Here is a 27,694-nt window from a genome sequence, read left to right on the forward strand (position 1 = left end):
CTTTTGCCCCATACACTTACATGAAAGGACATTTTTCCATTTAACATTTATTAAATCCAATTATCAATGTTGAACCTCTAGTGCTGAAGATATGGAAGAAACGATGAAGATGGTTTACATCCATCAGTGCCAAAATAGCTCACCAAGATTTAATTTGTTATGCAGCAAAAAACTTGCACATCTGTCTCAATAAAATTTGAATTTCTTTCAATTGTTTTTATATGCTTGAAACAAAACCTAAAACTACTTCTTTTCATTCATATATTGTTTACCAGAGAAATACATTATTTGTGGGAAAAATTTTCATATCTTTATTTTACATAGAATATCTGGGGTTGTGAAAAAATCCCAAAGATGAAAAGAGATCATGAATTAAAAAAAAATTAAGAAGCCTTGCTGTAGAGCACTAGAAATGAACCACCTATTAACAGATACACATGGTACCAAAGGCCATATTTTGAGAAGTGAGTGTTAAATGAGAATGCATTGGTCTCCTGCTTCAAAAGTTGGAGATTAAGGAGGATTAATGGAGGATCACTTGTATATGTTTTTAATGACATATCCATTTTATGCTTAAAAATGTTTATTAATTTCTTTTTTCTTGAAAGGTACTTTTGTGAAGAATCTTTGAAATAAATTTGTATTTTATTTTATACTAAAACATTATCAGTAATATATTTCCATTTTTCTTTCTTTCCCATTTTTCTGTGTCATCTTAAACTGTTTACTTTTCAGAATCAGGACAATGTTTGAATTAGAACAATCTTTTTTGCCCTTTTCGTTTATTGTTAGTTTAAATTTTTTTTTTATTTTTTATTTATTTATTTATTTATTTATTTATTTATTTATTTTGTTGTCCTTTTGAATAATGCTGAAATTAAGATAATAATTGGTTGGCTAGTTAAACAGTTTAACCCTCTGAGTGATGCAGTATCTCATGAAAGAACTGTATTTAAAAAGCTTTATTACATAAATTTAACTCTAATTTCTGTTGTGGTAAATTTCTATTCATTGAGATGATAGTTAAATCATCAAAGGAAGAATATAAAATTATTTAAAGCATTAGGTTTATTCGTTTAACCCTTTAGTCACCACACCTGTTTTTCATACTATTCCAAATAAATTTTGGGGCAACTAATTTGAATGAATTTTGTCATGCTCATATCTCACATGGGCTATGCTTTTGCAGTAAAATGTCATGGGAATTCCATTTTTTATTATGCCTGCATCAATTTTATTTACACACCTGTTTCACAGTTAGCAGCACGGTACTTGAAGATTATATAACGGTAATACGTAGATTTAGAATATTTTTTCCTTTAGAAAATGTTTTGAAAGGATTCACTTTCAGTGCTCAGTATTTCATGTTAAATGTTTGTAAAATGAGTAGCTTAAGTGCACAGAAATATTTAAGTCTTGAAGAAATGGGCAGTGATTCAGAAGGCAGGCCCCGCCCAGATACTTTAGATTCTGAAGTCCCTAGGCTTTGCAGTAATGATCCCACACAACTTTCACCAGACCATGATGGAATAAAGTTATGTGGGGGGGCACTTAAAATTAATATTTCATTTCAGGTGCATTACAGTATTATGAGCATTTTATAAATAATAAAATAATGGATATAATTGTAAAAGAGACTAATCATTATGCTGAGCAATCAGTTAATGTTGGCAAAAAGAAAACTGAAAAGCAAAAGAGAATGGAAGCCTGTATCACTTCATGAAATGCTTTTGTTCCCTTTGTTTCCAATTTTACAAGGTATTACCAAAAATCTTGAAGAAAGTATGTATTACTAAAAAAACATGCTAAAAAACTTACTAAACAAAACAGTAGAATCTCCTTTTTTCTGTAAGATTATGTCATATCTTACAGATACTGTGAAATAAAATAATAATAATAATAAAAAAAAAAAAAAAAACTTTGTGAACAATGATTCTCATGATCCAAAAATCATTCCAACCCAAAAAACTCTGTAAGAATTTGAATGAAGTATATCAAACAACAATTACCTCAGAAAGAGATGTTACCATAAATAAAACTTTCATGTTGTACAATGAATAGTTATCCTGGTGCCTTTATATACCTTTGAAAAAAGCAAAATTTGGTATCAAAACATATATGGCAAGTGATATACTGGTTATACTATAATTTAGTACTGGTCAGTACCTTCACAAGTTGACTTTGATGATGCCATTATTGAAACAAGGCATTACATTACATAATTATTATACTTCACCACAATTATATGGTATCCTTTTGATTCATCAAACTGATGTGGTTGTAACCCCTAGGCAAACTTTTAGCATTGAAAAATAAAAAGTTAAAATCTGAGAAAGTTATATCATGTAGATGTGGAAAAAATCTTTGCTCTGGAATGGAAGGACGAAAAAATGGAAGCAACAATGTTATCATCATTTCTTGATTTTGAAACTGTAGAAGCAATGACACAAAGTAAAAAATCGAAAACAAAACCAAAAGTCATAATTGACTACAATAAAACAACGGGATGTGTGGATCTTGTAGATTAATACTAGTAAATACTGCCTATTTACTAAAAAGCAAGAAACGATGGGTTTCTAAGGCTTTTCAAGTTTATTAGAAAAAAACGATGTGGGGAAAAAAAATCACATTAAAAGTTTAAACTGGATTTAGTGGATGAAATAAATGATAAATGTCATACTTTTGGTCCAATTTTTTAAGATGGCATCATCCATCAAATGAAGCTTCATTAAGTCATTTATTTGAATGCTGTACTTTGGAACTTATACCACTTACAGAGAAAAAAGGAAGTGCTGTCAGAAAATGTAAAATGCGTCATCTAAGAAAATGCAAATGGAAAACAAATTAGTAGAGAAATGATGTATTATTTTGAAGAATTCAATGCAGGACTCTGCATATCATGTTTCAAATTTTATCACACTTCGAAAAATTATTAAATTTTTGAAAAAAAGTATTATAGCTATTATTGATGGTAAATAAAAGGATCATTATTTCAAGATTAGTGTACATTATTTAAGGTTGCGTAATTTTTCTGTCCAAAAATTGCATATTTTTAAATGCCTGCATTGAAACTTTTCTGTCCAGTTGGGTGTGTTCAAAGCCAGTAATAAGGTAAGCTAATAAATTTTATATATTTAAAAAACGGTTAAATTTAAGGGAAAATATAGTGTTTTTTATATGAAATAATTTAGTATTTTATAAACATTAAAAAATCAATAAAAAAATTCAGTGGCCTTTTTAACAAATTTGTGACAAATATCAGGTTAAAGTAAAAGGAAACCTCGATAAAGGCAGCTGTGCCACTCAACCACTTTTCTGTGTCAGGAGTTAAGAAAAGGAGAAGTACTTAGAAGCAAAATTTTCTGTGAAAGTACATTTTATGATGCATAAGTTACTCCTTTATATGTAGTAAAACCTTGAAATACAACCACATGGTTTAAAATGGTCGTTAAAATAAGTGTGTGTATTAGTGTAGGAAACAATCATTGTAACTGTTGTGTTGCCTAGATGCTTGTGCTCAGTGTTAAAGTAAGTGCTGATGACAGTTGAATAGAAAGACATTCTATTCTCCATTCAAAACTTCATTATAAAATAAATTATAGCTGTAAATAAATTTAGTTTAGTTTTGAGTGTGCTAAGAGCTTCTTTCACCTACTATGTAAACTTTACCTTTTAATCTCATTGTAGGAAGTCCTCGCATTAAGTTGCATCTAATTTTATCACATAAACATGCTCATTTCTTTTTTTTTTTTGTTGTTGTTTTTGTTTTTGTTTTTGTTTCTTTTTTAAATAACTAATATTTGATGTGCAGTCATTAAATGCCAGTTTGTTTGGGTAAATGTTTAGTGTTATGAAAATATTTCTAACTGCTGTATACATATCCTTGACATTTAACCTTTTACTTTTGAAAAATATAGAAAAGTCTAATAATATGGTAATAATATAGGTGGTACCAAACTTACTCAGTTCCATATTGACTAATATGATTAATAACTAATATTATCATTAGTAATAGTATTCTTTAATAAGAAAATTAAGAGTTCTAAAGATTCCCTTACAAAATTTCAAACTAAAGTTTGCTTTTTCTAATGCTTATCATTGTCAAGCAACTTGTAATCTGTGATTGTTTTCATTGCTAGATGGGATGTGGAGTGATGGAAGTGTGTCGCAATATATGATAATTATTATAGAATAGGTGTTTATGTTTTATCATGCTTGAATTTTGCCAAATGCGTCATAATTTATTCAGAGCACTGTATATCTATTCAAAAAAATTTTTCATTGGCAACACTATTTTTCAGCCTGGCTTAAAGTTATGCTTTGCCTATTATACAGTAAAAGTTATATGGAGAATTCTTCAAGGTATAGCTGGACTCAAAGTTATGTTGTGTCCGTTACATAGAGGCTGTTTTGTGAAAGTGCATGATAAATTATTATCAAAGACAAAAATGTTTTTCACCAATCTTCATTTTCTGTGTCATCTGACATCAAAATTTTTATTACATATATGCATGTACATCTATGCTGTGAAGTCTTGCTATCTTGCATCTACAGAAGCCATGTCATAATGAATCGAATGCCACACCATTCTGTCACCATTTTCCCTTTCCTAGTTACCCATAAAATAAGTAGATTCCAACATGTCAGTGAGCAGTAATGATGTTTTACACCTTGAAAGGTGCCAACATGATGGGTGGTTTTTTCCTCCCCCCCCCATTTTATTTTCCACATATAAACTTTTTGTATTCATATAAATTGTTGGTTTGGTGTGGGATAAAGTTTGACATGCAAAAAGCCCATAACAATTAACACTACATATAGTTGCATATATAAATCATAACAGATTTTTGAAATTTAACTAGCATTGTTTGCTGGTATCAAAATATCAACAGGATATACATGCTAATCGAAATGAATTTAGATTTGTTGGTACTGTAGAAATAGCTAAGAAGAAAATGAAATTATGGTAGTTTCTATGTATCTGTTTTAAATATATTATAAGCACATAATTTTCTTTAATTAAAAGCCAGTTAAATCGTATATTATTCAACTGTTCAATAAAATACAATTTTTAGTTAAAAAAAAGACATTTGACTTTGTTGTGGTAATTTAGAAAAACCAGTTTTTGCCAGTTATACCTAATAAATTATTCATAATTTCAGTAACATATCTTTTTCTGTTTAAAACTACGAATTAGATTTTGTTTACAAATGATCAAACAGAATTTATACTTACTGAAAGCTCATTACATTCATCATGGAATTGGATAGAGGTTGTACTTGCCACATTGGATTTTTTTTATTTTCAAGATTTTGTATTTACTGTTTGTTTCATTTTATTAGACAAAAATGACAGAGTTTAAGGACTTATTAAGCATTTAAAATTATTTGCTTACAAATATGTCATGCCATTTTTAAAAATTTTTTCCCATGTTATAAATCTATATAAATTTTCCTAAGCATTTCATTTTAAAAACTAATTTTTTTAAATTTTATACAAGCTGCATGCATACCAGATGTGGTAATTTATTTGAGAAAAAAATCATTTACAGAAAGTCAAATGTGGCTCTTAGCACAGAAAGAACTTAATCGAGGAAATAGTAGCTAATGAAAAGAATGCCAGTACGTTAATTTAGGAATAATATATTTTGTTGTAAAGTAGATGATAAAATAATTTTTGAAAATAAAAAAGAGAATATTCAGTGTTAAAAAACAATTTGAATTTGAAATTTTTCTTTATTTTTTAAAATGTATTTCACATTTGTACATTTTTAATGAGAAAACTGAACGATTTCAAAGAAATGTATAACCACTTGGCAAAGCTTTAGATATTTTTCTTTTAAATAAAATGTTCTTATCTTCCACGTGCCATGTGTTGCCATTTGGCAAAGTGTCATATATTATATTTAATTTTTCTTTGATATCCAATCTCTCTGTTATTGACTAATAAACTAAGCAATTTAAAATCACTCTGATGTTCTTCATATCAGGTATCATTAATTATTAGTTGGACTTGTCAAAATATACTAAAAAAGAATCATTAAAATCATTCTTAATAATATCTATATGAGGTATTTTCTCTCCTTACCATGTACTTTTGCACCCAGCTAGTGTCGGGGGGGGGGGGGTCTGCTGTTCAAATCCCTTATGGCATTGCAAGTTTTCATGTCTCATGCTTTAAAAAAAATAAAAAAGAGCTTACAACCTGGAAGAAAGTAAAGAAGAAGAAAGTTTATATATATATATATAATATATATAAACTTTATAATATATATATATATATATAAAATAAGCATTTATTTATAATTCATAAAATAAATAATGGAAAAGGAGATAGTTTTATTGGAAAAAGAAAATAATTTTCTATACAAAATTCATCTATAATTTTATATTGTGCATAATAAAAGCATCGAGCACCCTTGATAAATTTAAACCTGTAGTTTTGTAAATTTACATTTAAAATCTGTTAATCACTGCAATTTTATTAATAGATTTTATTATTTCATCACCAGTGGCAGACTAAGGCTAAAGCAGGCCCTAGGCAGCATTGTAATTCCGGGCCTATTTTTCAGTCATAGCGCATACTTTGCATTTGGCAGTTTGGTTTTAAAGCATATAGTATGTAGTTGTATTTAATTATCGGATTCCAAGGGGGGGATAATATACATGTACAAAAATTAAGTAAACATAATTTATTAAAACAAGCAATAATACTTAAGTATACCCAGATTGATTAGTTATATTGCCTTTTTTCTCACTTTAAATTCTGCAAACTTGTCAATTTGTTTGTCATAATTAATAGAGTTATTTAATAACTCTTTTTCTATATAAAGTAATGATAAACTATTTGATTTTTGTTGGCCTAATGTGGCTCTTAAAAATTTTTTTATTCTGGCCAGTGCTGAGAATGATCTTTCACCGCTTGCATTGCTTATTGGAAGTGTTAAATAAGTTCTCAGAATTATGTTTAAATTAGGGAATGTTGCAATAATAATATTTTTCTGAATAAATGACCACATGGATACAGGCGAAATAATATTTTCCTTACTTATAAAAGTCTTAAATTGTAATACTTCATTTTTCAGTTCTGCTAGGTTTAAATCTTGTTTATAACATTTTAATTCCTCTATCGAAGTGTCAATAACATCACTATTATGAAAAATTCTTTTGAATCTATTGTTAATAGTTTTATATCCCTCAGATCTTTTTTTAATGTTGCTATTAAAGAATCGCATACAAAAAAAAAAAAAAAAAAAAAAAAAAAAAAAACTTTGAAAAGTTTTTTGCTACTGAATCTTATTCCATGTTCTGGAATTTCACCATGAAATAGTTTTCTGATGATTTGCTTATACTGTGGGGGGGGGGAAACACTTTTCTAAAATGTACACTTATAAAAATGTTAATGTTGTTACAGATTTAGAGCATGAGTTGCATTATAATGGTAATGAATATATTTTAGGGTTAGTAAAAGATATAAATTCATTTTCTAAAAATAGAACTGAATGGTTTTAAAGACTAAAAGTAAACATTTCTAAATATTTATTTGTTAATTTGGATACTAGTGCTCAGTGTAAAGGGTTACCATTGCCTTAATTTAAACAATTAAATTTAAAAGATAAATGTTTGATTAAATCAAAATTCACTTTAAATAATTACCATGGTACTACAATTGATGTAGTCGGAAAATGCAAATTATTATCTAAGACATCAAAAGGGGACAAGGATGGAATAGAATTTCAAGTAGTAGCATGTGATAAAACTGTTCCAGCTATTTTAGGTTTACCTAAATTACAAAAATTAAACTTGATACAAAGGATTAGTACAGTAAACCCTGATTCTAATGAAAAGTTACCAGAATCTTTTAAAGGAACTGAGAATTTAACTGGATATACCTATCGCATTAAATTAAAACCAGGAGCTGTTGGTAAAATATAGCCCTGTAGGAAAATTCCACTTATTAAATCCATTAAAAAGGAATTGGCAAGAATAGAAAAAGATGGTTTTGTAAAGAAAGTTAATCAGCCTACAGAATTTGTGAATTCATTAGTTATAGTTAATGCGTTTTGGCGAATTAAACTGTCAGATTCAAGTTGTGAATTTACTACATTTAATATTCCCTTTGGTAGATAATGTTTTTTAAGTTTGCCATATGAACAGAGTTCATCACCAGAAGCTTTTCACAGAAGGTTTTCTGAAATTTTTAGTGATTTAGGAGTTCAGATATATACAGGTGATTTATTAGTTTGGGGGAAAAGGTAAAAAAGAACAGGGATTTAAGATTAAAGAAGTTGTTGGACAGAGTCAGAGAAAAGAATATTAAATTTAATTTAAATAAATGTAAGTTTGGGCTGAATGAAGCGAAATATATGGAACATATATTTTCTAAAGAGGGTTTAAAACCAAATGAAGACAAAATTAAGGCTACTATAGATATAAAACCACCAAAAAATGTCAAAGAATTAGAAATTTTCCTAGCAATGATTACATATGTTTCTAGAGTTATACCTAATGTATCAGAATTGACATCATGTTTAAGAGATTTGTTGAAAAAACAATTTATCTGAAACTGGAATGCAATGCATGAAAAAGCATTTAAAAGACTAAAAGATGTCTTAGTAAATTAATTAGTTTTGCAGTATTATGATATAAAAATGCCAGTAGTTTTATCTGTAGATGCATCTCAAGGACTAGAAGCAGTTTTGTTGCAGAATTATTTACCAGTAGCACATGCATCTAAGGCATTAACAGATACACCGAAGAATTATGCTCAAATTGAAAAGGAAGCTTTAGCCATTGTATTTGCATGGGAGAAATTCCATCAGTATATATTTGGAAAATATATTACAGTGGAAAGTGACCTTAAACCATTGGAATCAATTTTCAAGAAGCCATTAAATAAATGCCCGATAAGATTAAAAAGAATGCATATAAGATTTCAGCTCTATCAGTTTGAGATAAACTATAAACCAGGAAAAGAACTGATGCATTATCAGGATCATATACTGATTAAGGATCTGATTTCTTTGAAGGAGATAGAGAAGCCCATGTTGGATTGGTTGTAGAATGTATACCAGTGTCTAAAGACAAAACAGAAATGTTTCAACTTTAAACAGAAAAAGATGAAGAACTACAAGTTTTAAGAAAATTAATTAAAACTGGATGGCCAGATGCAAATGTATGGTGCCAAAACTGGCAAAATCATAATTTAACTTCAGAGAAGAACTTGGATTATATTTAAAAATTCCTGTGTTGTTGTAACATTAAGTTTATGCAATGATAATATTAAGTAGAATTCATTATGGTAATTTAGGAGTAGTAAAATGCAAGAGATGTATTATATTGGCCAGGAATGTCGAAAGAAATTGAAGATTTGGTACTGAATTGTCCAATATGTTTAAGTTTACAAAAAGCTAATACTAAGGAACCAATGATATCTAAAGAAATACCTAATGGTCCATGGGAAGTATTGGGAACAGATTTCTATTACTTTCAAGGAAGGGATTATCTAATAGTTACAGATTATTTTAGCAAATATGTTGAAATTGGACGTTTGGAAGATTTGTCAAGTGTAGCAGTGATAAAGCAATTAAAATCATTTTTTGATTTCAGTATTATTCTGAAATAGTTATTTAATAACATATTATTCCGAAAATAGTGTATTCAGATAATGGTCCACAATATAGTTGCATAAAATTTTGCTGTTTGGGGACCCAATATATGGCGCGCAAGCTAAAAGTTCTTTTGTTTGATTCATTATCGCCATAAAACTGGAGGCGAGGAATTGACTTAAAAACAAAACACAACATAGGGGAGGAAAATCAGTGGCACTGATCAAGAAATTATTCTTTCCCACTTTTTCCTCTTCTCCTTCTCTCTCAGGCTGTGCAGCCTTGTAATGGAAAGCCCACATGTAAATAAGAATGCCAGATGCCAACTTCGGTTTAAGCCTAAATAAACTACTTTTTTTAAATATAAATTGTATTTATTTAATACCTTATTTTAACAGAAAAGTATTTTACGATATATTAAAAAATATCTTTGAAGTAGCAAAAATTTCGCAAAATCGTAAATACTGAAATTTTAATAGCACAAAAGCGTCAAAAGTCGCAAAAAGTAGCATAAGAAATAGCACAAGTGTGTCGAAATTCGCAAATTTGGCGAAAAATCGCATGATCTGGCAACACTGAACAGAAGTGTTGTGCCTCTAAATACTGAAAGGTATGGTATCACCAAATTTTGCAAATTGATATAACTACGTTACTCGATTTGGTAGGACTGTTAAAAAACCTCATTATTTAAAAGAATATGTATAATTTTATTCTTGTTTCTGTTAAAAAAGGGAGATGTTATATATGTGACTGTAACTATTATTATTAATCATAACTGTAATATGGAATTATTAGAGTAGCAATGTAGAATAAACAATGTTTGTGTACATCTCGTAATCATCATTGAACACTTATCCAACATATAAAAATGATACAGTGAGGACTTCCTAAGGGATTTGGATTAATTAGTTGTGGCAAGTCCACCAGCGGCCAAGTGGTAAATTCGTTGAACACTGGTAGTTTGGTTCGAGTTTGCAACCGGCCCTTTCGCCGAGGTTCAAATCCCGGCGAAAGGCCTGGCTGCATGCGTGTTTTCGTGGTTTTCCTTATGTGTAACGTATATACGAGACAGTTTCCCTTAAAAGATTAACCACGACGGCATCCGTCTCTTCAGCCCTAATTTGCTTTGCCATAATCAAATAATCGTCAAAACAAAAAACTTATTAGTTGTGGCAAAGCACGGTCCAGAATCTAACTGGCAGCCAGTCCGTTCGCCAGGATGTTAACTCTGTCAAACAACCAGTGTCTAGCTTTCTTATGCGTTCAGCCACTTGTAGATGAACATTCTGTGGGAAACTGGCTTGTTTAGTGGAGCAAAAGCCTTCGCAAAGACTAATCCTTCAAATAATACCCGTTTATTTTATCATGAGAAGTTGTCTTCTATGTATGTAATTTAGTACAATAAAGAGTTAAAAAAAAAAAAAAAAAAAAAAAAACACCTTTCTCAGAATATATTGTCATTATTTAATTTTTATAGTGTACAATATTTTTCCGATGTTTTGGTTAATCTGTAACATATGAGACTATTTTTGTAAAACATAGTTTTTAATTTCCTTTGCAATAACTTACTATGTTCATTATTCAGACTGTCTGTTTAATATTCCGTGTCACATTCCAAAGAATTATCGCATTTCTCCAAGTGAGCCCCTTGATGTATGTGGCTAGCACGTTCGATTGGCGAGTTGATATTTTATGTTTCTTGCAACGTAAAACTCTGAAAGTGACCCCGAATCAAAAGTGTTGTTGAGCTTGTGTCTCACCCTGTTCGCCTTTTAAGTAATGAATAATATCAATAAGTGCTCTGTTGGTGCGGGCAACACACATCCAGATGAAAGCTAAAAGGTACATGGTTCGAATCTCACCGAGGTCAGAACTGATACTTCTTTTCCCTATTCTGAAAATACTAATAATCTCTACCTTATTGTAAATTCATTGGATAAAGACTACTAAACGCACTGTACCGTCATTTCTGTTCCTTCTGACTGAATGGATTAGTTGCATGGCGTTTTTGTTGTTTATCTTTTGTGTAACGATGATTTGAACCAATTCCGCTTAAAACGTCCACAGTAAAGGCAACCTTTTAGAAATAGGCAAATAAGCTGAATGAAGTGGTACTTATTTGTGGTGTTATTTTCATAAATGCGAAAGTGGATTTTGAACTGTAAAGAAAATAAAATAATGGATTTATAGCTGAAAATTCTCCCCCCCCCCCACTTAAGGAATACGTGCAAGTAACCAGTTCCCTATCAGCTGTCGCCTGACTAAACAGTTTCCTCTACTCCAAGTTATCCATACGCACAAACTGCACATCTGGCGGTAACTTGCTAAGCTTGGCTTCTATAGAGCAGTCGAACAAATGTGAAATAAAATTTATATGAATTTAACCATGTTTAAAATTAATTATAATTTAAAATTAAAGATAAGTAAGTTTTGCTTTACTCTTTCAGGCATGAAATTACCCGATAATAATAAAATAAAATTCACATAGATTTGAAATTAAGAATAAAATGAAAATATACTGAAAACTTATATTAAAAACTACTAAGTTCTGTGTACATCTGGGGGGGGGGAAGCTAAAAATAATTTAAATATAAACGAAATCAGTTCATTCTTTCCAAGCAACAGTTATTCTTTTTCTTTTTTTTTTTTTTAAACCAAACCAACAAATAAAAACTTTTCACACTACAAGTTAATACGCATACGTACCACGTTACGATAATTGATGTCTATTCTAAAAACAATTCCTTCAAAGTCCAGAAACAAAATTTTTTGTCTTTGGTTTTTTAATTTATCTTTATTTTACGCGTTGTATGCATTTTGAAATTATTATACGCACAATAATGTTATCAAAAAATTACGTTACTACTACATAAAAACAAGAGTCGTAGCGCGAACATATTTTAGTTAAATTTTAATTATATTCATAAAATAAAGCTACTGCTTATTACGAAGCGAGCCGCATACGGCTCTCCAGTTTACTGGAGTAAGTTTTTATGAATTATAAAATTTCCGACCATATCATAACAGATTGTTATAAAAACTTATCAATGCTTTGCATTTTCAGTTTGTTTAACAGTTATGGCAAAGCACTATTTGCCTAAATGAAGGATGCCTTAGTGGGAGACCTCTTCTATTTATGTTACACATGGAGAAAACTCCTATGCAACCAGCTAATTCGAGAGCTTCGTATTTTCTGAAACTATGAAAATTTTAATAAACTGAAATGCAGTTTTGAAAACATTGCTGGTGCAAAATGTGCAAAAAGATAACTCGATCTTATTCCCTTTTTAAAAACATATATTTATTAAGTTTTTTACTCGGTTTTTTGAGTAGCTTACTCATTTTATTGAAATGCTTTGCATATTTAATTAATTTTTTTCTTTGTTGTGTGTGTATACTTACATTTCATATATATAATTTTCTTTTCCCCAGATAAATTACTTCGAATCAATCTTCCAAAGTTTAGTTTTAGAAATCTCTCCCCCCCCCCCAGTGTCTTTAAGGCTGTTCATTAATGCTGACTGCAGTTGTCGTGCCTAACACTGAACGATCAAATATGAGATTGAGCTGAAAGGTCATGTATGCCAAATGGGTGCATTCTGCCATTTGCCATACATGTTAAGCTTGTTGATTCATTTCCTTTTTAAGTAACAATTAGAAGTTTTAACTAACAAATTTAATTTAAGTAACTAAATTAAAATGAAATTGCCGTCTTCCAAGGATAGAATATAAAAATTTTACCGTAGTTTTATATCTCTCTCTCTCTCTCCTTTTTTTTAGTCCAAAGGGATTTGAATCCCGAAGGACTATTAGTTTCGTTTTGGCATTTTGCGTCGGACTCATAAATGTCGGTTCACTTTTCAAACTGTTGCCACAAAATGTTAGAGTCCTGCATTATATTTGAAGAAATTAAATAATGAAAAATCTGCGTAAATGTATGTATATTTCTCGTATTGTGATAAAACAACGGTACATAGAGTCATCGAATTTTGAATAACGTAATCCTCCAACGAATATGAGCATGTGGAAGACCAAATTTAAAATTTGAAATTTGTTTTATGATCGATTTCCTATTTTTTAAAACTTTGACGAATTTTTGATTAACAAACTCAAGGATTTCAAAGCGAGCAATGGCAACGTTGTGCAGAAAAAACATTTTTATCTCCAGCGCGTGAGTCTCTGTATCGGAAATTCTAAAGATATGCTCGTTTTAAAACTATTTTGCGATATTGCTGTTGCACTGGATCTTATGGTTTAAGTGCGAGGAACATGATATTTAATAAAGAAAGGTAACACACAAAATGTTAAAAAACGCCCCTTTGGACGTAATTTAAAATCTGAAACATTTCAGATTTTTTTTTTTTTTTTTTTTTTTTTTTTTTTTTTTTTAAGTCCAAAGGGATTTGAATCCCGAAGGACTATTAGTTTCGTTTTGGCATTTTGCGTTGGACTCATAAATGTCGGTTCACTTTTCAAACTGTTGCCACAAAATGTTAGAGTCCTGCATTATATTTGAAGAAATTAAATAATGAAAATCTGCGTAAATGTATGTATATTTCTCACATTGTCATAAAATAACGGTACATAGAGTCATCGAATTTTGAATAACGTAATCCTCCAACGAATATGAGCATGTGGAAGACCAAATTTGAAATTTGTTTTATGATCGATTTCCTATTTTTTAAAACTTTGACGAATTTTTGATTAACAAACTCAAGGATTTCAAAGCGAGCAATGGCAACGTTGTGCAGAAAAAACATTTTTATCTCCAGCGCGTGAGTCTCTGTATCGGAAATTCTAAAGATATGCTCGTTTTAAAACTATTTTGCGATATTGCTGTTGCACTGGATCTTATGGTTTAAGTGCGAGGAACATGATATTTAATAAAGAAAGGTAACACACAAAATGTTAAAAAACGCCCCTTTGGACGTAATTTAAAATCTGAAACATTTCAGATTTTTGTTATTGATTTTTTTTTTTTTTTTTTAAGTAGTAGTAGTAGTATGTTGAAGACGGAAATATCAATCCAGCTGAATAAACTAATTACTTTTAATACTTATGAAAGAAGTGAGTTATGTATAAATCCCCGCATTTTAGTTTTCCTTAAGTTAATTTGTCTGGATTTGTTTAAAAGTCAGAATTACAAAGAACATTTTTAGGCTTTCCAGTTGAAGTTTATTTCAATACGTGGTTCTTAAACACGATCAAATCAAAATAAATTGTATTGTATGCTGAATAATCGTTTAAAATATGATCGAACAGGGAGAAAAAAAGTTAAGTAGTCTACTCTGTGGAAGTTAGTGCTATTAATTACTATGCTAATTTAGCAAACGGTCGCCAAATTTGAGCCAGTTAAAGATATCCGACTTTACGCCCGAATAAGACGGGCAAAGTTGCGAGGTCTTGGCTTAAGTGGGGAAGTGTTTATTTACTTGCAGCCTGCTTCGTTTTCTCCTCTTGTGCGGGGAAAAGAAATTTCGGCTCTAAGTCCATGATTTTCCGTCACGGTTAAAATTCCACTAACTAAAAGGACACTAAACCTAGATTTTATTAGAGGATGCATATACAGCTTAACGATTTCCGCCAAGATTAAGTAAGCAGAAATGCATCTTCATCAATATTAATTATATATTAATATTGGTATGATTATATAATTATAGAAATGGAATTATAAATTCGTTAAGGAGTTATTAGAACTTAATAAATGACATAATGTTTTTTTTTTTTTTTTTTTTTTTTTTAAGTAAATTGTTTCAATTTTTATAAACAAGAACATAACAAAGCAAAAGATTTCAGAGTTCTAGAAACTCCTGAACTTTAGTTTAGAGGTTCTTAGAACTCTTTTGTGCTTGCATTTTAATATATTCTTTATAATTTCATCTCTTTATCCTAGTTAGAATTTTGCAATTTATTTATTTTTCTCTTATATAGTAACTTTATGCAAATGGGGTATTTTACGGGAAGTTAAAGGACTTCTTTACATAGTTTGGGTTTTCGATTTGAAGTGCAGAAATAATTTGAAAATTCAAAATTGTAAAATTGCATATTGGTTCGGATTAATTAATTAATTCGGATGTGGAATTAAATCTTTCGATATTTGTACTGCTTATAAAATTGTCTAATATTGAAAAGGTAGTTTTCCACTAACGACTTGTGTAACAATTATATATTTTATTATATTTAATATTTATGATAAGTTTACTTTTGTTAATAAATATGGAAATTTTTTTTTTTTTTTTTTTTTTTTTTTTTTTAACAGTGATAGTTATTTAGCCGGACGGAAAAAGTTGAAGTACACGTTGCAGCTGATCCATTTGTTGGTGTCGCCATCTGTTGGATACTTTTATAGTTACTAGTTGACACGCGCAACTGCAGAAATTCATTCATTATAATTTCAAAAAGTATTTTTATACAAAAAATTAAAATTTTTTTTACTAATAATTTCAAAATTAGTATAGATATGTGTGTACATTTTGTTAGGAATAAAATACTGTAGTTGATCCAACAATAATATGGCTTTAAATTGAGACTACCATGTATTTTGAAGGCGTTTTACAATTAAAAAAAGTAAACGGGATTTGCACATGTAAAAATAAATAACTGTGTCACAGCATGATTTATTGAAGGCATTTTATAAGGGAGAAAAATTGGTGACTATGATAGGTAGTATTTGCTATATGGTATCACTACTTATTCAGTTTTTGTGACGTATTCTTATTTTAATAATGATGTTAGATGGCGATTATAGATGTAGTTATGCTGCATCATTATTTTAATACAATAATCCAATTAAGACAGTGAAGGCTTAGGGCAAATCGCCCTTCAAAGGATTCCAACAATTACTTTTCATGTTTTTATTAGGGTGAAAACGTGATTCTGAGGAATTATAAGATGATTTTGATGCCCTGTAGGGTCTGGAGCCTAGGCGGTAGTCAGGCCTTGCTTATGCCATTTTAGAATATAATTCGTGTGATGTTTGTTTTCATGAATCTTGTTTTTCATAAATGGCTGTTTTCTCAATAATGTCTATGACTGCACTAAAACAATTGTTTTTTAAAGTTTTTGCGGGAAAAGCCATTAAAATGTAAATTTTGGTCTGTTGTTTAAAAGGTCTGAATGGCACTTTGAAAACCAGTGCCATCCAGACGGGAAAGTGGTTAGTGACTCTTGACTGCTGTATCTAAGGACCTGGGTTCAAATCCCGGAGAAGGTATAGGCGTAATTTGTCCAACCTTTCATACGAAGCAACAGTGGTCCACCTGTTAGGTACCTTCATAATAAAGTGACCACTGCTTCCAGCCTTAGCAGTGGTCAGGGCATGTAAATGGCTAGAGCCCGCCATTGGTGTGTGTTTTGGGAGGGGGAAGACGTCTAAAACCATGCGCTGAATCATTCTCATAGGGCTGGGGCATTAATGAGTTTTATTATTGCCAGAGATGGTTTTTGTACATTCCTACTGGAGAAGAATAATTGTCTTAATTTATTTTTGAAATGTTGGGCTCTGCATATAAAAAGAATATTTTTCATAAAAGCATTTTAATCCTTTGACATACCATTTGGCATGTGGGATGCATCATTTTATAGTTATAGTCAAAGCAAAATTTGACACTTACCAGACCTCATGAAATTGCGTTTACTTCAAAAGAAGTTTAGACAAGTGTGCATATATACAGAGGGTGGTCACACATTTTTTTAACAATTTTGATTTTAATAATTGAATTTAAATATTAATTTTAGAATACAAACATGACTGGCATCAAATTGGAATCAGATTTCATTATCGTCTGCAGCATTAAAAATATTCTTTTCTTTGAAATGTCGCTGAAAAATTAACAGTGGATCGAAGGCTATATTTTTGCACTCTCCAAAGAGAAATACTCTTATTCAGTTATATTTTTAAAAAAATGTGAAAAGCATGGTTTTAACATTTCTATAAGTAAAATAATTGATACAATTAATATGAAAGGAAAGAAACCTCAAAGTTTACCACTGACTGGGAAAAAGGCAACAAATGCATACTCAGCAGAGGTACATAAAGTTCTTATTAAATCTAAAATTGATAAAATAAAATGATCTAAAGATTTAGTCATGAGATGCGACTTTCAGTCGCATCTCATGTTTTGAGGAAAATCAAGCCCGCCCCCCCCCAGAGAGCTATTGCAGAATCTTTAAATATCTTTGTTGGAACTGCCATTTCAGCAAAAGCCCAGTTTTGTGTCAAAATACCTATATTAGAACAATGCTATATAGAGATCTAATACATATCCTAATTTGCGCTTTCGAGACATGAAAAACGTAAGTTGAATTTCGTGAATCGGCCCAGTAGAACGGGAGATATGGAACTGCCTCCCTGTTTTTTCACAGTATACATATGGAAAAAGCTTGATATGTCTTTTCAAGAACATTGCTGTAGACCGGTGATTCCCAGCCGGTGGTTCGCGAACCCCTTGGGGTTCGCAGTGTTTGCAGAGGGGGTTCGCGAAAATAATATTGTAACAGCGGATTTTTTAAAACACCATTCCCCCTCCCCCCGAAAAAAAAATTAAAGAACACACCCACTGAAGTAATCAAATACTATTCTCTTTTTATTACAAACATTTATTTATATTTAAAACATTTTATCAATGTGATTAGTATCATGTTCTGCTTTATATTTAAAATCATTGCAGCAGCTTTCCCTTCTATGTAATATTTTTTTTTTTTATAATATAATTGGAAATGAATATCAAATTAAGGCAGTTTACTACAGATTTTAGAATTAGATACTTGTTCACAACTGGGAACTGGGAGAGTAGTATTGTATTAACTGTCTATTTCGTCTGTCTGTCGACGTTCATACATAGGCTTAGCACTTGTAAAGCTTGAGTGATAGTGATACTCTGACTGTCAAGTTCTTGTGTAAATGATTTAATAATTATTAATTGAAGTATTATTATACCTTTTTTTTATTATGGATCGATGGTTACGAGACAGGCTAATCGAGATGATAGTACTGAAAGCTGTAGTAAGATACCATTTCACCAGACGAAAAAAAAAATGATGATAAAAAAGGTAAAAAGTGAAAATATGACAGCGACTATCTACAATTGGGTTTTCATTTAACTGGGGATGAGTCGGAACCTAAACCGCTTTGTGTTATATGTAACAAAGTTCTTGCCAACAGCAGTTTAAAACCATCACTTCTTCGTAGACATATTGAAACAAGACATCCGACACACAAAGATAAACCTCCTGAATATTTCAAAAGAAAATTAGCAGATATAAAAAAGTGTAGCCTTCTTCTTTCTTGACTTCAAACGAAGATAGTAAAATGGCCCTTGAAGCATCATTTCGAGTAAGTTATAGAATTCCAAGATCTGGACAAGTGCATACAATAGCAGAAAATTTAATTGGACAATATGCGAAAGATATCTCCAAATTTATGCTTGGGGAAAAGGCAGCAAAGAAAATTGAGCTAGTTCCCTTATCAAACAACATGGTGTCGCATTGAATTAATAACTTGGCTAATTATGTGGAGAACGAACTTCTAAAAAGAATAAAATTGAATTTTTTTGCAATTCAACTTGACGAATCGACGGATGTAACAAATGCCGCGGTCTTGCTTGTCTACATTAGATATCTTTTTACGAATATTGTTCAAGAAGATGTACTAATTGCAAAACCTTTGAAAACCTACACAACTGGAGAAGCAATTTTCGATATGATCAATGGGTATTTTGGAAAGAATGGAATAAGCTGGTCTTATTGTGCGAGTGTGTGTACAGATGATGCAAAATCAATGACAGGAAAAGTTTCTGGTTTTGTGGCACGGGTGAAAAAAGATCAACGAGAAAATTCAATGGACTTATTGTTGTATTCATAGACAAGCTTTAGTATGTAAGCATATTCCTGAAGAGTTATCTACTACTTAAGTTAATTAAGTGATGCTGTGAAAATTGTGAACTTAATAAAATCACGTGCTGCAAATTGCCGTCTATTCCGTACGCTTTGTGAGGATTTTGGAAGTTTCCACAATTCTTTACTACTTCACACAGGAGTTAGATGGCTTTCCTGTGGTAAAGTTTTGATGCATTTGTTTGAATTGAAGTTTGAAGTTCAAGCATTTTTTATTGATCAACCGTTTCATTTGTCTTTTTGTATATCCGATGTTCTTTGGCTGCAAAAGCTTGCATATTTAGCTGACATTTTTTGTAAACTGAATGAATTAAATATGTCTTTACAAGGCGCAACATATCTATGCGAGAAAGGATTTTCAACGTATACTTATCTGAAAGATAAATACAGAAATTCTGCATTTTCAGTGTACATGATAGAATTGAGGCTATGTTGAAAAAGATCAATTTTTGGATTCAATGCCTGCAGATGAATGAGTATGGATGTTTCGATTCTGTCAGCACTTTTTTATCAGAAAATTCAATTAAACTTATTCATTAAAAGGAGTATATGTGAACATCTGAAATATCTTCAATTAACTTTCGATGACTATTTTCCCAACAGATGCAATATATCCATCTCAAACAACTGGATACGTAATCCATTTCAAGGAAATGTAAGTTCAGAAACCTCTCTAAATATAATGGAAAAAGAAAACCTCAGTTATCTTGTGACAGTTCTCTAGAAGCAATTTTTAAAGATCAATCTTTAATTGACTTCTGGCTCAGTATACAAAATGAATATCCTGTTCTGTCAAAAAAAGTCATTGAAGTTCTATTACCATTTTGCGCAACATATCTATGCGAGAAAGGATTTTCAACGTATACTTATCTGAAAGATAAATGCAGAACCTGATCTAAGACTGAAATTGTCAGATATTGAGTCTAACTTTGAATTGCTTTGTTCTATCAAACAGTCACAAATATCCCATTAAGAGTTTTTCCAAATGTAAAACATAAGAACCAGTTTGTTAAATTTATTTTAAAATTTAAATTATTAAAAAATTTACAGTTTTCAACTTTTATAGCCATCATTTTAGTCTTATTAATGTTTTATTTAAATGTTTCACGATTAATATAATCAATTATTCTGCAATATGAAAAAAATATATTTTATCAAATTTTATTGCTTTTTTTTTACCTGTCATTAACAACTACATAGGGGGTTCGTCAAATTTTTTCGGACCTTTCTTTTGGTTCGTGAGGGAAAAAAGGTTGGGAAACACTGCTGTAGACCAAGGAGAGCAATTTGCATGTCGCATACAACCGGGGGGCCATTAAAGTTCCTGCTGATTAGTGTTAAGAGTTCACACATTTAGAGAAGAGATACTAGTGGGTGTTAAGAATCAAATTCTGTCAATTGATAAGACTTAAAAATTATGTGTCATAGCTGATAGCAGTGTGACTGCCCTCAAGCCAGAGTCTAAACCTTCCATCTGCAATGTGATAGAATACGTCCCACCCATGCCTCATCCTCTGGGATGATGTGCACCAGTTTCCAGGAAGTAAAGTCGCTGAACACTTGTGGTTCTGTCCGGAGTTTGAATCCTGATGGCTGCATGGGCACTTTCATGGTTTTCCCCATGTCACGTGTATAAGCCAATTTCCCTTAGGAAGTCCTTCATGAATGCATCTCTTCCCTTAGGCAGATAGCCCCAAGTACTTTGCCATAATTAAATAAATCAAACCAAAACCATCGTCAATGATGATGCTTCATCAGCTGTAGTTTCCACCATCGGCGCCACTTGCAGTAAATTAAAAAATATGAGACTTCAACATAGAAGCCAGTTGTTTTTCTCGGTGAATCAACCATCATGTTTCCTGTAAATTCTCACAAATATTTCATATAACTGCCCTGTAAGAATTGGATTTGAAATATCAACCTATTTGTTTTGGTTTGGTTTATTGAATTATGCAAAGCACGCAAGGACTGTCTGCCGAAGGAGAGGGATAACTTCATGGAGGAGGGACTGGCTGATATACATGTTATACATAGGGAAAACCACAAAAACGCTTTGCATGCAGCCTGTTCACCTGGAATCGAATCCAGGTCAGAACTACCAGTGTTTAGTGAATTTAGGGCTCGGCTGCTAGTGGGACTGAGGAGCTAGTGAATTGTGTACAATTGTGCATGCTCTGTATATCGACAGTCATATGCAGTCATACGTAATGCTTGTTTGACGATAGCTCTTTAAGTTTAATTAAAGATTTTGTTCACAAATCATAGAACTTTTTTGTGTGCATTTTGTGTCGACTGTTTTTGTAACTTGTTCGTGCATCATTGTAATTAAAAGGTAGGCTGTATGTTTAATAAATCATCTACTGAAAATTAATTTTCTTAATTTCACCCTTTTTTTACAGTTTGAAAAATGCCCTCAAAATAAACACCTCCCCCTCCCCCCCAAAAAATATGCAAAAGTGGACTATGAAAGCTGAAATCTCAGACTAACTTTTAAATGGTAAGATTATTATCTCAGAAAAAGTAGAGTAAAAGGTCTGTTGTAATGAAAAACCTTTTGTAATACAATGAAGATTTCGGTAAGTTAAAGATACAATATTAAAAAGAATATTAGTTATTGCTGATTCCATGAAAAAAGGCTGACTTTTCAAGAGGTATTAACCTTTATCAATACAGTCATCAGTAATTAGGGAATTCGAAATTACGTTTCATCCTCCCGGACTGCATGAATGAAATTCAGTTTTAAAGATTTAATAAAATACCCAAATTCTACACTATTAATTCAAGTCTTAAGTAATTTTAAAAATTATGCAGACATGATTCTGATCCCTATTAAAAATTAATGAAATTCTGTAAAAAGAAATTGAAAACACACATACACTTGTATATATATAAAAAACACTATCACAAAATTTTTTTAAACAAAAAAAATGTTTTTCTAATCTGCTTGAGAGTAAATTTAACTGAAATCATTCACATAGAATTTTAAGTAAAGAATCTAAATAGCTCTCAAATAAACTAGAATAACACTTGTATGCTTACCAAGGTAGTTTGCAAAAGTAACAATCTTAATGGTAAACTTCATTGAAACGAATTAAAAATTTAAATAATTGAAATTAAACAGAAATTTACTATCACTAAAATTGACAAAGCAAGTAATAACTTCAATATTATTTGCAAACAGTTTTATAGTTAGTTAACTAATAGAGAAACTGAACTAAATCAACCAATTACTTAACATTCTCTCCATTATCAATAAACTTAAGTCTTTTGATTATAATCTGGAGATTTCAGTCCATTCAAAATACAGCAGGTTTTCAAACCTTTAAGCCTTGCTAAAATTTCACCATACTTCAGGCAAGTTCAGGTTTATAGCTAATGGTACCAGAAATGTTAAGAAAGATTGTGACTAGTGATTTTTGCTTTCAAGCTTAAAAAAATTTATTTGATTATTTTAGCAATATCTAATAAGGATCACAACTTCAACTGGGTTTTTAATCAAAACTAGTCAGTGTTTACTACAGTTAAGAATATTTAGATTAGTAGCATCAACTACTGTGTTTTTGAGAATTTATGTATATCACTTTGTTTGAAAGTCTAATTCATCTGTGACAGCTATTTCCAGAAATGCTTTTAGATAACAAGTGGAAAGATTTTCTTAATTGCATACTTTTTCAATACTTCACTTAATTTAAAGACACTGTTTTTCAGCACGTTCCAATAGTTACTAACTGTGCCACAAAAATTTTAACCTTTACTTATTTTCCATGAACTTTCATTTCCAAAAATCATTTGACATTGAATAATTAAAATTTTTGCTGATACCAACATGTACATTCATGACATAATAACAATTAATAATTTTGATGCTCTTAAGCTTGATTTACCAAGCTTAATAACTGATTATAAATTATGCTACCAATTAATTTTTTAGAAATATGTGACTGCCAATTAATTAGTAAAAGGTTAATTTTATATTAGTCAATTACTTGGAAACCCCGAAACTAAATTTCTTTTTGACTGTTATAGGTGTTATTCAGTATTAAGCAACTATTAGCTTAAGAGCTTGGTAAATCAAGCTTAGAAATTTAGTTTCGGGGTTTACAAGTAATTGACTAATATAAAATTAACCTTTTACTAATTAATTGGCAGTCAAATATTTCTAAAAAATTAATTGGTAGCATAATTTATGATCAGTTAATTAGAATGCAAATGATTTGTATAGAAGTTTCTTAATTACAAGAGGAAATCATTTTACTTTACTAATCATTAATTAAAAAATAAAATTCCCCAAAATTTAATAAATTTTTTTGCTAAAAAAGCTGGCATTAACTACAAAATTTAATGTTATTATGAAGTGATCGTGCTGTTCGAAACTGCAAGAAGAGCGGAGCAAGAATAGTTAATTAAGATTGGAGATTTATAAACATTGAACTTGTGTTTAAAAAGTTTCTGTGAATAGTTTTCTGGTTCTGGCATCTATTCTTTGGCTAACAGAGCATTTTAAATTTCATAAGTTGGTAAAACAGCCAATTTAGCATGACATTTATATATTGCTTTATTTCTATTTTTTATTCCCTTAACTTTTTTCCATAAATTAATGATATAGAGCGTATTCTTACTTCAACAGTTTTCACCATTTTGTACCATTTTCTTTTGCTACCACCCTCTCACAAAAATTTTTTAAAGCAATAGTTGCCAATTTGTGTAGACACCAATATTTTTAATGAGGCAACCCTTAATTACCAGTACAACTATTTTTAACCATATATTATTATTATAATCAGTTTTGTGTTTTATTTTTTCACAAATCAATCTGGGTTAAATACTCTAGTCAATTTGATCACTTACAGAGACACTTTGCAAATAGGAGAGCTAATTGTCTTCAAAATGAAAAATGGAAGTGCAAAACCAAAGTATTAATATTATATTATATTCTTGAAATGTTATTTTATCGTAAAATATCATATGAAATGCAATACCAATTCTTTTATATTGGGAAGGAAATACTTTTTATAAAATCACTCAAAATTGTTTTAGAATGACTGTCTTCTGATAAAGAGTCGAATCATTAATTCAGATTTTCAAGTCTTTTAATTTGGAATTTAATTTTTTTATTTCAGTCTTTTTTTTTTTTTTTTTCAACAGGCTTTATAAACGGGATTAAGTTCAGTAATGAATATTTTCATGCAGTTTTATAAAAATATTGGAGGATAGTGCAGTATTGGAGTACAAGTTCTTAACTGTGTATGCAGTGTGACTGTAAAGTCTTAGGACTAAGTTTGTACAGAATCAAAAGTTGAAGACAATATTCTCACATCTTACTTTTCAATTTATAATTCTTGTAAGTCTATATTAAGCTTAGCACAGTCATATAGCATAGGATTACTTTGTAGAACTCATCTTGTGGTATGTTAAGTCTCCGGTCATTTAAATCTGTTTCTGTTCTCTTCAGTGCTACTCAATCTGTGATCTTTGAGATGAAACTTCACTTTAGGGAAGATAAAAGTTTTGTGCACATGAATGTGCTGAATTATCTTCAGAAGTCTGTCCATTGTATCTTTATATAATATGGAGTTTACCATATCACCATCAAGAAAAAATTTCTTGTGAAATATACCTTTCCAATTAGTAAAGGTAACGAACATGAACATTACCCATGTGTGTCATACCTAATGATGGCCTGACCTAAGCAGATTATTGCCATTTTGTTTCAGGATCAAAAGTAAAAATTAACTTTAATCTGTAGCCACAGTTTATTTGAAAAATCAGAATTAATGTCTGCAATTGGATGAAATCATAAAATGCAGAAATTTTATCTTTCTGTTCTATAGTCAACATATGAGGGACCAAAAGAGAACACAAATCTTTCTTCAAAATTTATAACGTATGACAATATGTATGGAGTATCTTTACTAATATTAATTATAATATTAATATTATTCGAAGGAACAGCTAATGATTTTTCAGCAACTACAGTCAAACTCTTTCTATATTTTCATTCATTTCAAGATTGCTAAGAGTTGCTACTATTGGATTAATCACCAAGTTTCCATCACAAATTGTCTATGTGAATAAGCAAAAGGGTGTAAAGATGATCCCCATATGCTTTACACAACATTTCATATGCTTTACACAAACGCTGTTAATTATCATTAAGTATGTTTTCTGGATTTTTTTTTTTTTTAATTTAAAAATGTTATAGATGTTTTGTATGTAAACTTAGCACAAAATGAGCATAGGGTTATCAGTAGATTATTGATAAATTTATGTGTAATTGTAGTTAATTCTATGATTTTTATATATACTTAATCAATTCAACTTTTTTGCTTATAAATGAAAACATTTATATGTAAGCAGTCTCATGAATAATATTTTTTTTTTCTTCCAAATAGATGTACCAGGTTTTGAATGAATTTTTATGTGAATTTATTGACGGAGGTCAAAAAATGGTAAATTTTTTTGCATTTTGATTTTATTAATTGCTTTATTTATGATCTGTATTCTTAGATATTCTCACAGTTTAATTGCTTTATTTAGGTAATATACCTCTATGATATATTTTGTACTTTGCAAAGTTCGAAATCCGGACTCATCAGGACTTCGGCGATTCCGGATTTGGGATTTTTCAGAATATTAGATCATCAATTTAAATCTAGTAAGATGGCATGTAGAAATTATAAAATTAAAAATATAAAATTGTGATTTATGAAATAATGAAGTATTTATGATCTAAAAGGTATCAAAATTTACAAAAAAAAAAAAAAAAAAAAAAAAAAAAATGCTTAATATTTATTTGTTTACTTTATTAAACATTTCTTTCAATGTCAGTTTAAGTTGCTTCGTTTTTGTGCTAATACTTTCTCTTTAATTCTGTAGATAGATATAATCTCTTGTTTAGTTGCATTGTTGAAGTCCTGTAACTGCTGTGCTGAGAATTTCGACTAACTTATCAGTCGAAATTTGTGAAGGTTTCAAATGACATCCTTTCTACTTCTAACAAATAAAGATAAGAAACCACAAATAAATCTTTTTAGGACAAGCTGTCTGCAATAAACGGATATAATGCATTTGGTTAAACTGTACGTGCCATTGCCTATCTTAGGGGAGGAAAGAAAACAACATCGGAATTTCGGCCATTTGTGGTGGTTTTGATCATTTGAATGAAAGGTCGTCTGGGCCAATATGGTCTTCAAAGAGTTAAATGACCAGTATTCAGCAATGTTACCACTCAGCCAGTGATGCAGTCTTGGGGAGGGGGGGAGGTAAAATGGGAGGTTTTTCTCTGTCTTTGTCTGTCATTTCATTCCTTATCACTTTAATTTCTAAACTCCCACCTCTATTTTTACACCATTAGCTTATACTGATATGTACACTTGTAAGTAAATTATTCTTTAAATGAACGTCGATTCATAATTATTAAAACTTTTTCCTTAACTTCTTTTTTTTTTTTAATTTACATTTTAATCTTAATGAGGATATTATTTATTTACATATTATACACCTTTTTAAATCATAAACAATAATAATAAAAGCAACATCTCTTTATGATAACTAAATCAATGTAATAACATCATCATTTTCATAAATTAAAACTTCCATATGCATAAAACTCAGCTTACTTTCATGCAGTAACAAGACATACATATACAAGTGTTCATGAAATGGATCTAAGCATTTATGCATATTAAAAATTTGTAAATGGAAAGGAAATGTTAACTATAGACTGAAGTAAAGGCAAGGAAAGCATTGGTCATACTTGTAATCAGGAAACAGATTGACTAAACAGACAAAGGGCAATCTGTTTGCTGGCTGGAAAAGTAAATTTTAAATTTGCTTAAATCACTGGAAAAAGCATTTTGTAAAATTTATTGTATGCTTAACTTGCTGAAATGCAAAGCAAAAAGATTAAAGCCTAAAAATAAAATAAATAAATAAATAAATAAATAAAAAAAGATGAATGATTAAAAGATCTTGTTTTTGGTACAGAGAATAATACCATTTAAATTCAAAATTTTGCAAAAAGCATTGTTCAGTTTACTTAAACAAAGAATTTTAATTAGTGAAGAACTAGTAAAAAATTCAAATGTCTCAAGAAAGCAGGAAAGAGGCAGAAAATCGAGAGACATTGTAATTGCTTTTCTAGAATGGTTCAAGCTATAAGCTAAAAAATGTTTCTAGAGCTTTTTTCTCTAA

General features: G+C 30.3%; 1 protein-coding gene across 1 annotated transcript in view; it reads left to right on the top strand.

The window, feature by feature from the left end:
- The window catches only part of Cdk12 (Cyclin-dependent kinase 12), a 131,019-nt gene that overhangs the window by 97,352 nt on the left and 5,973 nt on the right, over positions 1-27,694 (top strand). Inside the window, exon 15 of the mRNA XM_035370547.2 lies at positions 25,894-25,950. Coding sequence (XP_035226438.1) covers positions 25,894-25,913 — 20 coding nt within the window. The 3' untranslated portion in view covers positions 25,914-25,950. The remainder of the gene's footprint in view (positions 1-25,893; positions 25,951-27,694) is intronic.

Source organism: Stegodyphus dumicola, chromosome 4 (genome assembly GCF_044657685.1).
Source record: "Stegodyphus dumicola isolate Sdum_Otavi_A_Nest chromosome 4, ASM4465768v1".
NCBI classification, from domain to species: domain Eukaryota; kingdom Metazoa; phylum Arthropoda; class Arachnida; order Araneae; family Eresidae; genus Stegodyphus; species Stegodyphus dumicola.